Genomic DNA, 12,757 nt, shown 5'->3' with positions numbered 1-12,757 from the left:
TGAGGGGGCTGTAGGTTGTGTGTGGGACCTCCAAGGATGTGAGTGGGGTCCCAGGACTTGTTTGGGTATGTGAGGGGATGTGAGGAGGGTCCGAGGGGATGAGGGCGTGTGTGGAGGTCTCAGGGAACTCATGGGGGTTCAAGGTCGTGTGAGGGGAGTCTCAGGTCATGTGGTGGTCCCAGGGTGTGTATGTGGATTCTCAGTGCTTGGTTGGGGGTCCCAGGGCTTGAAGCTGGGTTCAAGAGTGGTATGGGGGTTCCAGGGTGTATGTGAGCTTAGGAGGGGAGTCCCTAGGGCATGAAGAGGGTTTCAGGGGTGTGAGTGGGGGTCTCCGTGGGTGTGTGGGGTGAGGGCATGTATTGGGGTGCACAGATACGTATGTGGTACAAAAGCCTTCAGGGCTCCAGGAGCGTGTCTAGGGGTCAGAGACATGCAGGGGCTCCAGTCTTCCAGGCTTGTGTCTGAGATGTGGGAAGGACCTGGTACCCCAAGAGCAGCCCTTTGGTCCTGTGTGGGAAGGCATGAGGAGGGACAGGGTTTATCCTGTGCCTTCCTGGTCCCTTTTAAAGTGTCCGACGACCACCTGCTGTTTCATGCTCTCGGGGACACCCTGCGGTCATTCGGGAAGTCTGCAGCTGGCTGTGGGTGCTGTGGACCAGGGGCAGGTTTCAGGGGATCCGTGGGATGTGGGGTTCGCCCTGATTTTCTGTGGCAGAGATGCTGGCCTTCAGCTCATCTTAGTACCTGCTTCTCCTGGCTTCTACGCTCCCTGTTACCTAGTGATCCTCATTTCTACCTCCATCCCACCCCTTTGGAATTCAGCCGCCCTCCTCTGTCCCTCGAAACCTGGCTGCACAGCCAAGACAGCAAAAGTCTTAGCTCCTGGGAGCCCAGCGCTGAGGATGCAGCAAGTGCTTACGAACCCTAATCCTTCAAGAGTTTAGCCAACAGACCGTTGGGAGGATGTCAGCGTTTCACTCTTACTACCACTGTCCTCGTAAAAGATCAAAAGTTAACGTTTGAGTAAAAGCTGTCATCTGGCTCTCTACCTACCTACCTAGACACAGGTGTAGTGACTTGCTTACTTGAGTTGTTGCCGTGACAAGAGGGACTACAGATCCTTTTTACAGACTCGCTTTGTTGACGGTTCTAGGCTGTGGGTCTGGGCATCTGGCTCTGACCTGGATTAGTGATGGTGTTTGATGTGCGGTGTGTACATGTGTGCTCTGAATCCGGGCCTGAGAGCGATGCTGTTGGTAGTCTGTGTCCATGGATGGTCAGGTATAGATGGAACGGTCGGAAACGTCACTTTGGGGCTGTGAAATCAGTGTGGTGTGATTAGGGTGGATTTGGTTCCCGTCTTGAAAAGCAGCTGAAGTTTTTATTGAAGAGTCAGATCTGCTGCTGGCTGCTGTTGGTGTAACGTGACAGAGCTCACATCTGGCACTGCGGACATATTTGGCTTCCCTTGATGGCAGTGAATCAGGCGTTTCTCTGGGCCCCTGAATTGTGAGTTCCAGTGCCTGATACGAGCTTATGTTGGTCCCCCGACTGCTACCACTAACTCAGCCCCTTCAAATCAGGGCCGTGGCCTGTTGTCGGGTGGGTGCTCACGTGGGGCTGAGGGACAGGCGATTTTTCTTCGAAGCTCACCTTGACCTTAACGAGCAGGTGTTCCTGTGAACCTCTGTAGCCTGCCTAACACTTTTCATGAAAAGCTGCAGAAACCTCACCTGGTGTGTCCCACATCACGTGGTGTGCCTCATGTCTGATCCCTCAGCAGCAGGTGGGTGCAAGGCTGGCCAGTGTGGACTGCCCCTAGGCTGGCCCTTGACGTTTCCTCTGCTTAGCTTTGCCTCTTGTGCTCTCTGGGAAGCCTGAGTTCCCCAGCACACTTGTCACTGGGACCACTTAACTGGTGTCCAGTGCTGGTTGGGAGAAATGGACGTCAGCAGGAGTGGTCATGGTGGGTGTGGCAGGGCCCTGAGGACCTGCATATGGAGAGAGACTGTCTGAGTCTTGTGTCTTTGACAGTCTCATCTCCCTCTTCGTGCCAGCTCAAAGCAACATCACTGGTAAAGCCCTCGATTCCGTAGGAGTCTGACCCTCAGTGAGCAGAATTCAGTTGTGATGTGTGACTGGATTTGGATTGTGTTTTTCCTGGTCGCTTACAGTGTATGACATACCACCTGCTGCCTCACCTGGGCCACCAGCATGGCTGTGCTCTTAGGGACATCCTCCGGTCACTCAGTCAATGCATTAGAGGTGACCCCTGAGTCGTGACCTCTGAGTGTGAGTTGTGACTTAGAGGAACAGCTTGCGGTATGGGGCACACATTGTGCGTCATGCTGAGTGTGAAGGGTGGTTGGACAGAAAGCACACGGGCTGCCAGCCTGGATAAAGCGGAACTTTGGGGTTATTGTTGGGGAAGCAGCTGGGGCCCTGCCTCTTCTTCGGGAGCATTGTGTGCTCAGGTGAGTACTCCTCAGTTCATGCAGCTGGTCATTGCTGAAGCCCTCTTCTTCAGTCTCCTCCCTTCCTGCTGCTTCAGATCCAGCAGAGGCGGATTCCCTCACACTGGGACCTGGGGTGGGGATGAGGGTCCACTTTCCTATAGCCAAAGGTTTCCAGACATTGTTTTCCCGTGGTGGAACAAATTTGTGCCCGGACTCTGTCTGTGTTGCATGTTTGAGCCAAACGTCTTGAGTATCATTGCCACTTCCAACTGAGAACACTGCTATAACCTTGTGGACCCACCTTGCCTAAACCTTGTCCTCTCGTATTCCAACAGGACAGACTGACCCCTGGGACGTGAGGTGCTGACACACGGAACCCACGATGAATGTCCCAGAGCAGGGCTTTCCCCTGGACCTCGGTGCCAGCTTCACAGAAGATGCGCCCAGACCCCCAGTGCCTGGGGAAGAGGGGGAGCTGGTGTCCACTGACCCACGGCCGGTCAGCCACGCCTTCTGTGCAGGGAAAGGTGCTGGGCCCAAAGGGGAGACGTCTACAGCCACCCCTCGTCGCTCCGACCTGGACCTGGGCTACGAGCCTGAGGGCAGCGCCTCGCCCACCCCCCCGTACCTGAAGTGGGCCGAGTCATTGCACTCTCTGCTGGATGACCAGGATGGGATACACCTGTTCAAGACTTTCCTGAAACAGGAGGACTGTGTTGACCTGCTGGACTTCTGGTTTGCCTGCAGTGGCTTCCGGAAGCTGGAGCCTTGTGACTCGAATGAGGAGAAGAGGCTGAAGCTGGCCAAGGCCATCTATAGGAAGTACATCCTAGATAGCAATGGGATCGTGTCCCGGCAGACGAAGCCGGCCACCAAGAGCTTCATCAAGGACTGCATCATGCGGCAGCAGATTGACCCTGCCACCTTCGACCAGGCCCAGACCGAGGTCCAGTCCACCATGGAGGGGAACACCTACCCATCCTTCCTCAAGTCCGACATTTACCTGGAGTACACACGGACAGGCTCCGAGAGCCCCAAGGTCTGCAGTGACCAGAGCTCAGGGTCGGGGACAGGGAAGGGCGTGTCTGGGTATCTCCCTACCTTGAATGAGGATGAGGAGTGGACATGCGGCCAGGATGAGGAGGATGAGGATGGCAGGGGCACCGCCCCCTCCAGCAGACTTACCCAGAAGCTGCTCTTGGAGACGGCTGTGCAGCGCACCTCCATAGGCCGGCGGAGCAGTGAAGGCAGGGAGCTCAGGTGAGTTAACCAGGTACCTGCAGCCAGGGGCTCTTCCTCACACTGAGTATGGCCCCACTGTGTTGGCTGAACTGTGGGATTTTTTTCTTGTCATCTAGACCTTTGCACGTGCCGGTAAATGTGTTTAAATTCATAACATTGATAACGTATACATTAAGGGCCAAGAGTCTTGACTTTGTAAATTATTAGAATGGAATTCTGCGGCATCATACTGCTGCTTAAGCTTTGCCTCAGTAGGCAAGATGGTAGCCCCGCAGACCCTGTGGTTTAATGAAGGGAGGAGAGGCTGTTGGAATGTACCGGTATTTGCTGGGATACTGCCTGTTGTAAGCTCCTTTTCTCTCTCTTTTTTTTTTGGGAAGGATAATCCTATAATAGAATCATGGTGTAGCCAATTCGAGACACATTTAAGGGGCACGCAGTCCAATCCATAACACCCCCCACTCCGCTCCCACCCCCCACAATTCAGGTATTTGTCACATGAAAATCACATTCACCACATCATAACATCTATAAATTATTAAATCACTTCTGAGTCCAAAATCTCCTGCGGTAAAATTTCTCTTCATCTGTGAACCTGCATAGTAAAAAAGCAAATAACCTGTTTCCCAATGCAATGGAGGACAGAGCACCAAGTAGACATTGCCATTACAAATGGGAGGACGACAAGGTGCCAATGGAGCCAGAATATCCCAGAACAACTTTTCTGAGACCCTCTAGGCAATGCCACTGTTCTCTACCTCTGTGGGTTTTGGGTTGACACACTTCAGTCTTGGGCTTCAGCTTTGCCTTACATGCCCCCTGGGAAGGCAAACGTTGTTTAGCCAAAAGGTCTTGTAAGATGGAGCGGTGGTGGAGGTGGATGTGCACTGCTGAGCGTATCTGACTCATACAGACCCTGTAAAGACTTTCGGAGGCTGTAAATCGGCGCTCTTCCTGCTGTTAAGTACCATTGAGTCACTTCTGACCCATAGCAACCCTGCGCAGGGTTTCCTAGGAGTGACTGGTGAGCTTGAATCACTGACCTTGTGGTTCAAACCGCCCTTGCAGTCCAGTACATTCACGCACAGTGCCACCCCAGGACTCCTGTAAACCATTACAGGAACAGAACCCTCATCTTTCTCCCATGGAGCACCTGGGGGACTCCCACAGCTGACCTTGCAGGTAGCAGCCCAATGTGGGGCCTTTTGTGCTACCTGGGCCGCTTTTTTTTTTTAAATGTTTTATTGTGAATCATGTGATGGTTTACATGGGAGAACATTAGTTTTACATTCATCCTATGAATATCATTTCATTGCCATGGTTACAATCCCCTCCATGCATCATCAACCAACCACAGGGTTGTCAGCACACAGCCCTTCTCCCTCTGTGGGTCTGGAGTCCCCAGCCGCTCCATCTCTCCATGTCATCATCTCTGCCTCCATCTCAGGCATCACTGCTTTTCTGGGTAGGGTCCCGCTCTCTGCTCTTCTCCCTTGATGGTCCTAGGAACCTCTACTCCTAGACTGAAAAGTTAATCACTCTCCTCCTTGCTACAAAACGTCTACCTTTACATTTCCAACCCTCACAATCAGTTCTGATAACAATTATTCACTATTGTATCCCAAGAGACCTATCCGCATTTCCTTTCATCAGCCCTGCCTAGGCAGATTGGATACTACTCAGTGGAGATTCTACCTTGCTCCATGCCCTCTGGATCTAGGTTCCCTCTTGAAAGCTTGTAAGCCAGTCACTTCTTGCCTTTGTAGCCAGTGTACAAGTTGCCCATCCCTGTCTACTCTGTTGGAGGGGGGGTGGGAATGATCCTTGCTGTAAGGATTTGTTCCCTCTTTTGAGCAGCTGCATCCATAGGTATAGGTCAAGTTCACCAAATTGTATCAGCTTACTCTTTTTCCCTCTTCTTTCTTCTTCTAGTTGAGCTCTGATCATCCAGTCATTGAAGCCAGGTTAAGTGGGTACTATCTGCAAGTGTGGGTGTTCTTGTGCATATGCCCTCTCTTCTTATTAGCTAGATGTTTCACTCTCCACTCTAGTCCTCTGTGGTCATGTCACTAACTCTGGGCCCAAGAGTCCCCAGGTCTCGCCATACTGCTGGCCAACCAGGTCTCCACCCGGGTTCCCAGGAGTCTATTGAACATTGTAGGGCTTAGCTCACTGCTTCATTGCTGTTTTTCCCTCACTTCCCCTATCAGTGACAAACATGGTCAACTATCAGAGCGTGTATTCCCGTTGAGTCTTAGTGTTAGAAGGGGGTTTGCTCTGAGGGGAGCCGACCACTTGCCTTGATGTCTCCTGGGCAAGCAACTTGCTTGTTCTTAGAGTAATCCATCTGTCGGTCTGCTGTTACTGTTTTGTATTTTTCTTGTCAGTCTTTCTTTCAGTAAGTATCCTCTGTTCTAGCCGCTCCAGGCCGGTCTGCCTGTCCTTTCAAGTGGAAATTTCCCACCTCTGAAGATTCTGGATGCTGTTCAGGATTCCACCTATGGCCTTATGTATTGCAGAGGCTCCACAGGAAGCCTCCTTTACTGGGCACGTAGTAACCCCCATTTTAGAGATTCCAATCAGTTATAGGCAGAAGACAGACTTAACAAGCTTTCTATGGTGATGTTTCTGGCTATTCCTTTCTCTCCCCTTTGTAATGGTATGCCAGGGAAACCAAAGATTCAAAAGACAGCCAAGCATGCTAACATTATTTCCCCCCTTTTCCCCATTTCGACCATGTCTCAATTCCTGTATCCCAGAGCCCTGTTGTTCCAAGGTTGTGCATACATCATTTACCCCTCTGTCCCACTTAGCCCATGCAAACCTGCCTATTTGTTTTCCCTTCTGCTTTGTTCTTCCTTTGCCCACCCCTTCTTGTATATTGCCCCCCATCCAAACTAACCTGTGTTTATTCCCTACCCTGTGCTCCACATTCCCCTCCCTCCCCTCACCCCACTCCCCACATCCCAGTAAGCTCCATTTTAAACCCAACCCTAACCCAACCCATGCCATGGATTGATCAGTCCAACTCAGAGCAGCGAGTGCAGAGTAGAGCTCTGTAGGGAACAGATAGCCTCAATCTTTCTCTCATGGACTGGCTGGTGGGGTTGAACCACTGACCCTAACCCTCCACACCACCAGTACTTTCTGGGTTATTGCCCTTCATAGACTCCTTTCTAGAGGTTTCTGTGTGGTGAGTGCCCGATTCTTTGTAAACTCTCTGTCCTGGGTCTGGACTCCTCCTGCCCTCGTGTTGTGGTAAGTGTGGTTGAGTGGCGTGCACTCGTGGCTCAGAGCTGGTTCTGTGTTCTTGATCGATCTCGTTGGCAGGGACTGCAGGGAGGCAACTTCATGTGAAGAACCAGGGAGCTGTGAAGGCACTGGGAACTGGTTCGGAAGCTCTTTCTCCATAGTAAACACAATGTGGTTTGCCGGAGGTTCACTTGGCAGCAGGTGAGCCCCGAGCATCTGGAACTCATGTTGCCGGGGGTCTGAGCACGCCTGTGCCTGAACCTTCTTGTTTACCAAAGCACCGGGGGCTGGTACTTGGTTATAAACACAGGCGGACGTTTCTGAGGCTTAGTTGCTGCTAGTTCAGGTGGTGGGTTTCTGGGTTCTTTCTGCTTGGTTGTTTGCTTGGAGCTCTTCAGCGCTGGGGCACAGAGGCCTGGCGTCAGGAGCACTGTCTCTGAGACTTGGTTTGTGGTTTGAAGTCATTGTTTCTTTGTGCAGACAGGCGTCGTAGCCCAGGTGGATCTGGTGTGACCCTGTCTTACTTGCCGTGTAAGGGGCTTCAGACAGGTCTCCAGGTAGGGAGTACCATATCCAGCCCAAGATGGCTAACCATAAAAGGGACTCCAGAGGCCTAGCTTCAGGTACAGTGTGGAGAGAGCTCCATTGGGTCAGCCTGTTAATGGGCCTCAGGAAGTAGTTTGGGTTTGCAGTTTAAAGAGTCTCTAAGGATACAGTCTCTGGGAGTCGTCTGGTTCCAGCTGGTCCAGTGAACCTGGGCTGATTTTTTGAAGACTTTAAGTCGTCCTGCTCTGTGGTTTCCTCCCATTTTCTCAGGGTTCCATCTATTGTGTCCCTGACTGACCAGAAGGGTCAGGCACCATTGAGTTCTTCTGGTCTCATGGTAGAGGAGACTGATTCTTGTCTGAGACTTTGGTTCCCTTCTTTCACTTTGCTCCAGACAAGGAGAGACCTGTAGTTATATCTTAGATAGCTGTTTGTAAGCTTTACGATCCCAGACCCTCCTCACCTCACTGGTGTGCAGAACACGCATCTGTGAGCTCGCTGTGATATGCCACTTGACTGAGGTCCTCCTAATAACCCTTCAAACTCACCAAGGATCTGGTGCTCTCTTAGGGATATCTGTCACTGTGGCCTCTATGAATATGTGCACATGCATACATGGGTCTATATGTACATGTTCTTCCCGTGTTTTATTTATGTACCTGACTAGTGAGTGTACGTCAGAAAGTATTGTTCCTAGGTGTTCATTTCATACATGACCTGTTTAGCCACTTCTCTGTGATCAGACAAGTTCTCTCAGGTACACACACATTTGTTTTAGTCTTTTTAGGGTACATTCAAAAAAGGTCTGATCAAAACTGGTTTCTGAGAGAATCTGCTAGGCCAGTTGCATTCAAAGCAGAGAGGTTACCTCAAAAGGCTATGGGGACTTGTTTTTGTATTTTTTGTGATTCCAAAGGTCATCTTGATAGGTTTTCTTAAGGACGATCACAGGGGCTTAATTAGGAAGAAGATTTAAGGAAATTTGAAAATGCACTGATGAGAAAAAAGCCAGGGAAGTTTGAGCAAGAATTGTATCCATCCCAGCACAGCACCGTGGAGAATGTGAGCCGTCCTAGGGAGGGTTTCTTTGGGAAACTCCTCTGTTCCCTAAATTCAAAGAGCATTTAAAGGACCCTAATCTGAGTTCCTCTAGTTCTGGCACTGTAGGATTAGCATTCGACCCCAATCACTAGCCACTCCTCGGAAGCCCTCTACAGGGTCACTATGGGTCAGAACTGACTCAATAGCATTTAACAACAGTTGTAACAAGCAAGGTGCCCAAACTGCAGACTTGTTTGAGGGGAAGGATTGTTATTAAATACTGTTGATTCGGTTCCAACTTATAGTGACCCTGTATAGAGTTCCTGACACTATAAATCTTTGCAAGAGCACAAAGCTTCACCTTTTTCCTGCGGAGCAGATGGTGGGCTCGAACCGCCGACCTTGTGGTCCACAGTCCAGTGTTTATCCTACAGTGCCACCGGGAATGGTTAGAGAATTGCTCACACTGCCTTCAAACGTGTATAGACCTAACCAGAAAAGCAGTGGCTGGCGTGAGAGACAGAGCAGCTTTGGGCTCTAGGCCCCTGGACTGAGTAAGGCTGTGTGCTTGTGGGCAGAAGCCTGACTTGCAGAGTAGGCCCTTGTTGTTGCTGTGAAGTGCTGTCGAGTCGGTTCCGACCCATAGCGACCCTGTATAGGGTTTCCTAGGAGTAGCTGGTGAACTTGAACTGCCGACCTTGCAGTTCAAATGGCTTTGCAGTCTGGCACATTAACCCACAGCGCCACACCAGGACTCTGCCACAGAATATGCCCTTAGGGCATTTAAATGAATAGATATTTTTTGTTTAGTGTGTGTATATCAAGCATTTTAGCTGTGTTCATTTGTGAAATATAAGATGTCAAAGGGAAGCCACGGGAAGGAAGTAGGAAAACTTGTTTCAGAGAGGGGATTGTAATCATTGAGATGAAACAAAGCATATGATTTGTTGAATGTAAAGCTGATGGTCTTGTCTGTTAACCTTGAATTTACAATACAAAGTTATTTTTAGAAACAGGAAGTATAGACCTATAGAGAACATGTTAAAGAAACAAAAAACTTCACATTTTGATGTCTTTGTTTAGTGAAGGGTTTCTGTTTGTCTCCCAACTTTTGGACTCACCCTTGTGTGCACCACGCTTTATTGGTCCATTCATCTGTTCCTGGCCATTCGGGTGGTTTCCACTCTTAGGCTGGGTAAATACTGCTGCAGTGAATCCTGGCGTTGAGTCTTTCGGGTGTAGACCTCGGAGTGGAATTGCTGGTTCATCGAGTGGTGGTGGTGTCTGTTCAGTGATGTCCAGTCGGTTCTGACTCATAGTGACCTGGTGTGGAGTTTCTGAGGGGCAGCTGGTGCGTTTCAACCACTGATCTTGCAGTTTGGCGGTCCAGTGTTCTTCCTACACCGGCACACCAGGACTCTGGGGTCATAGGGTAATTGTAGGTTGTTTTGAGGAATCACCACACTCTACCATTTTGTATTCCCGCCAGCATTGAAGGGGTCCAGTTTCCCACATCTTCCCTAGCATCTGTTATTATTTTTTGTTCTAAACCCACTGCCGTTGAGTTGGTTCTGACGCATAGTGACCCTGTAGGACACAGTAAAAGTTCTCCTGAGGGTTTGTGGAACTGTAAGTCTACGACAGCCTCATCTTTCTCCTGAGAATCAGCTGGTGGGTTTGAACCACCAACCTTGTAGTTCGCAGCCCAGCGCTTAACCTCCTGTGCCATTGGACCTCCTTTAGCTGTCCCTGTGGGAGTGAAATGGTATCTGATTGTGGTTTTGCGTTGCATCTCTGACGTTAGTGACTGAGCAAATTTTCATGTGCTGGGTGGCCATTTGGATGTCCTCCTCAGTGAAAAGGCTCTTCAAGTCCTTAACCCATTTTAGGTTTGACTTCTTTGCCTTTTTATTGTGTTAAATTGTTTTATATATTTTTTGGTTGGTAGATTCTTGTCGAATGTATGGTTTCCTAATATATTTTCCTCATCATTAGTTGACCTTCTCACTTTTTTTGGTAAAGACTTAATGGACACAAGTTTTTAATATTTGTGCACTGTTTTGTCCTGGCGTAGCACTGTGGGTTAATGTGCCATAGTGCAGAGTTGATTTGAACTGCAAAGTCGGTGGTTTAAGCTCACCAGTCGCTCCTCAGAAACCTTATACAGGGTCCCTATGGGTTGGAACTGACTTGACGGCACTTAACAACAACAACAACAATTTTGTCTTTTGGTGTTATATTAGACCATCATTGTGGAAAGAGAGGCCCAACTGCACCGCCCAGCTCTTTCTGCTAAGAGCTTTCTGGTTTTAGCTTGCACCTTCAGGTCCTTAATCCTTTTTTATTTGGTTTTGTTTGTGGTGTGGGGTGTGGCTCCTGTTTCATTTTTCTGCCCTGTGGGAATACAGTTTTCCCAGCACCATTCATTGAAGAGACCCTTTTCCCCACCAAGGAGACTCACGGGTGTATGGGTTTATTTCTGGAATCTTAATTCTATTCCATTGGTTTGTGTGTGTGCTGTTTAGGGTATTGTAGCTTTGTAGTGTGTTTAAAGCAGGAAGTGTGGGTCCTACTTTGTTCTTCTCTTTCAGCTTCAGCTGTTCAGGGCCGCTCAGCTTTCCACACAGAGTTGCGGATTGGCTTTTCTCTTTCTATACAGAAGACTGTCGGAGTTTTTATCAGGATTCAGCTGACTAGTCCTCCAGTTGATGAACCACCTTTCTGTTATTTGAATCTTAATTTCTTCTAGCAGATTTTTCTAGTTTTTACGTATAACTAACTCCTTCACGTTCTTGGTGAGATTCTTAGATGTTTTATTTCCTTAGATAGTGTTGTAGATAGAATTGTTTCTTCGGTTTCCTTTTCAGAATTTTCCATTGCTGGTGCACAGATGATCTTGTGTGCTACATTTTGCCAAAGTCTCGTGTTAGCTTTTGAAGTTTTCTGGTTTATTCTTTGGGATTTTCTGCATATTGTTATTAAGTGTCGTAGAGTTGGTTCCTACTCTTAGCCACCCTGTATAGGGTTTTTGAGGGGCACCGACGTTTTGGCTCAAACCAACTTTGTGGTCCAGTGTTTATCTTGTGGTCCACGTCAGGACTCCTTTCTATGTATTATTGTTGTAAAGTGTTGTTGAGTCAGCTCTGACTCATAATGACCCTTTATAGGGTTTCCAAGGAACAGCTGATGGGATTGAACCGCTGACCTTGGGGTTCGCAGTCCAGTGCTGACCCCGCAGTGCCAACCGGAAACCCGCTACTGTCAAGTCGGTTCTGACTCATAGCGACCCAATAGGAGAGAGTAAACTTACTGTGGCTGAGACTGTAAATCCTTATGGGATTTACAGAGTCACATCTTTCTCTCAAGGAGCAGCTGGTGGGTTTGAACCGCTGACCTTGGGGTTAGTAGTCCATCACTTACCCCACCATAGCACCAGGGCTTTTGTGTTTCCAGTCTGGGCGTCTTCTATTTCTTCTTCTGGTCTGACTGCTCGGCTGGGACTTCTAATATAATGCCGGGCACCGTACCTTGTTCCTGATTTCAAGGAGAAGGAGTCATGTGGGCTGTTGGCCTTTCCTATGTGCCCTGCATCACACTGAAGATTATTACTCCTATTCCAGTCTCCACTGGGGTGTCCATCAGGAAAGAGTCGAGGAGTTGATCACATGGTTTCTGTGCGTCCTTGGAGTTGGTGTCACCCTAGGAGGTTTTACACTGGATTTTCACAGGGTGAGGGACACCCGTTCTCTCTGTGCTGCTTTGATTGTACGCTGTCCTGGACTCCGGACGCTGGGTGTCTGAGGGCAGCGCATCTGCTCACATTGCCTGGCTGCGGCCTGGTCTGGCCCAAGAAAACCGTGTCTGGTATCTGCAGCTCCCAGTCTCGGCTGCCACAGCATCCCAGGCCGCCGGGAATCATGTGGAGCTGCTTGTTCCAATGGCGATCTCAGGTCGGTGAGACTGTTGTTGAGAGCGTAGGTGCACACAGGTATGGGGGGGTGACTCTGAGCAGGGTCTGAGACCGATGCTGTGGTGATGGGGGCGAGCCGGGGAGGTAGGGCTCACACCAGTACTTGGGTGATCCGTCACAGATGAAGGGTCATCACTGTGTGCTCTCTCAGGTATGTCAGAGCATGTGAGAGCCATGTAGCCTGTCCTGTCAGTCACTGTGTGCTCTCTCAGGTATGTCAGAGCATGTGAGAGCCATGTAGCCTGTCCTG

The 12,757-nt window shown here is 49.6% G+C and overlaps 1 protein-coding gene across 2 annotated transcripts in view; it reads left to right on the top strand.

Moving 5' to 3' along the window:
• Positions 1-2,832: 2,832 nt before the first annotated feature.
• Positions 2,833-12,757, top strand: part of AXIN1 (axin 1) — an 18,908-nt gene continuing 8,983 nt past the window's right edge. Inside the window, exon 1 of one of the 2 annotated variants that reach the window (XM_006873830.1) lies at positions 2,833-3,716. In XM_006873830.1, the coding sequence (XP_006873892.1) occupies positions 2,839-3,716 (878 nt within the window). In that variant the 5' untranslated portion in view covers positions 2,833-2,838. The remainder of the gene's footprint in view (positions 3,717-12,757) is intronic. The other variant, XM_006873829.1, reaches the window with a different exon arrangement.

This window comes from Chrysochloris asiatica, unplaced genomic scaffold, assembly GCF_000296735.1.
Source record: "Chrysochloris asiatica unplaced genomic scaffold, ChrAsi1.0 scaffold00257, whole genome shotgun sequence".
NCBI classification, from domain to species: Eukaryota; Metazoa; Chordata; class Mammalia; order Afrosoricida; family Chrysochloridae; genus Chrysochloris; species Chrysochloris asiatica.
The sequence above is the reverse complement of the archived record's forward strand: the minus strand, read 5'-3'. Positions and strand labels throughout refer to the sequence as shown.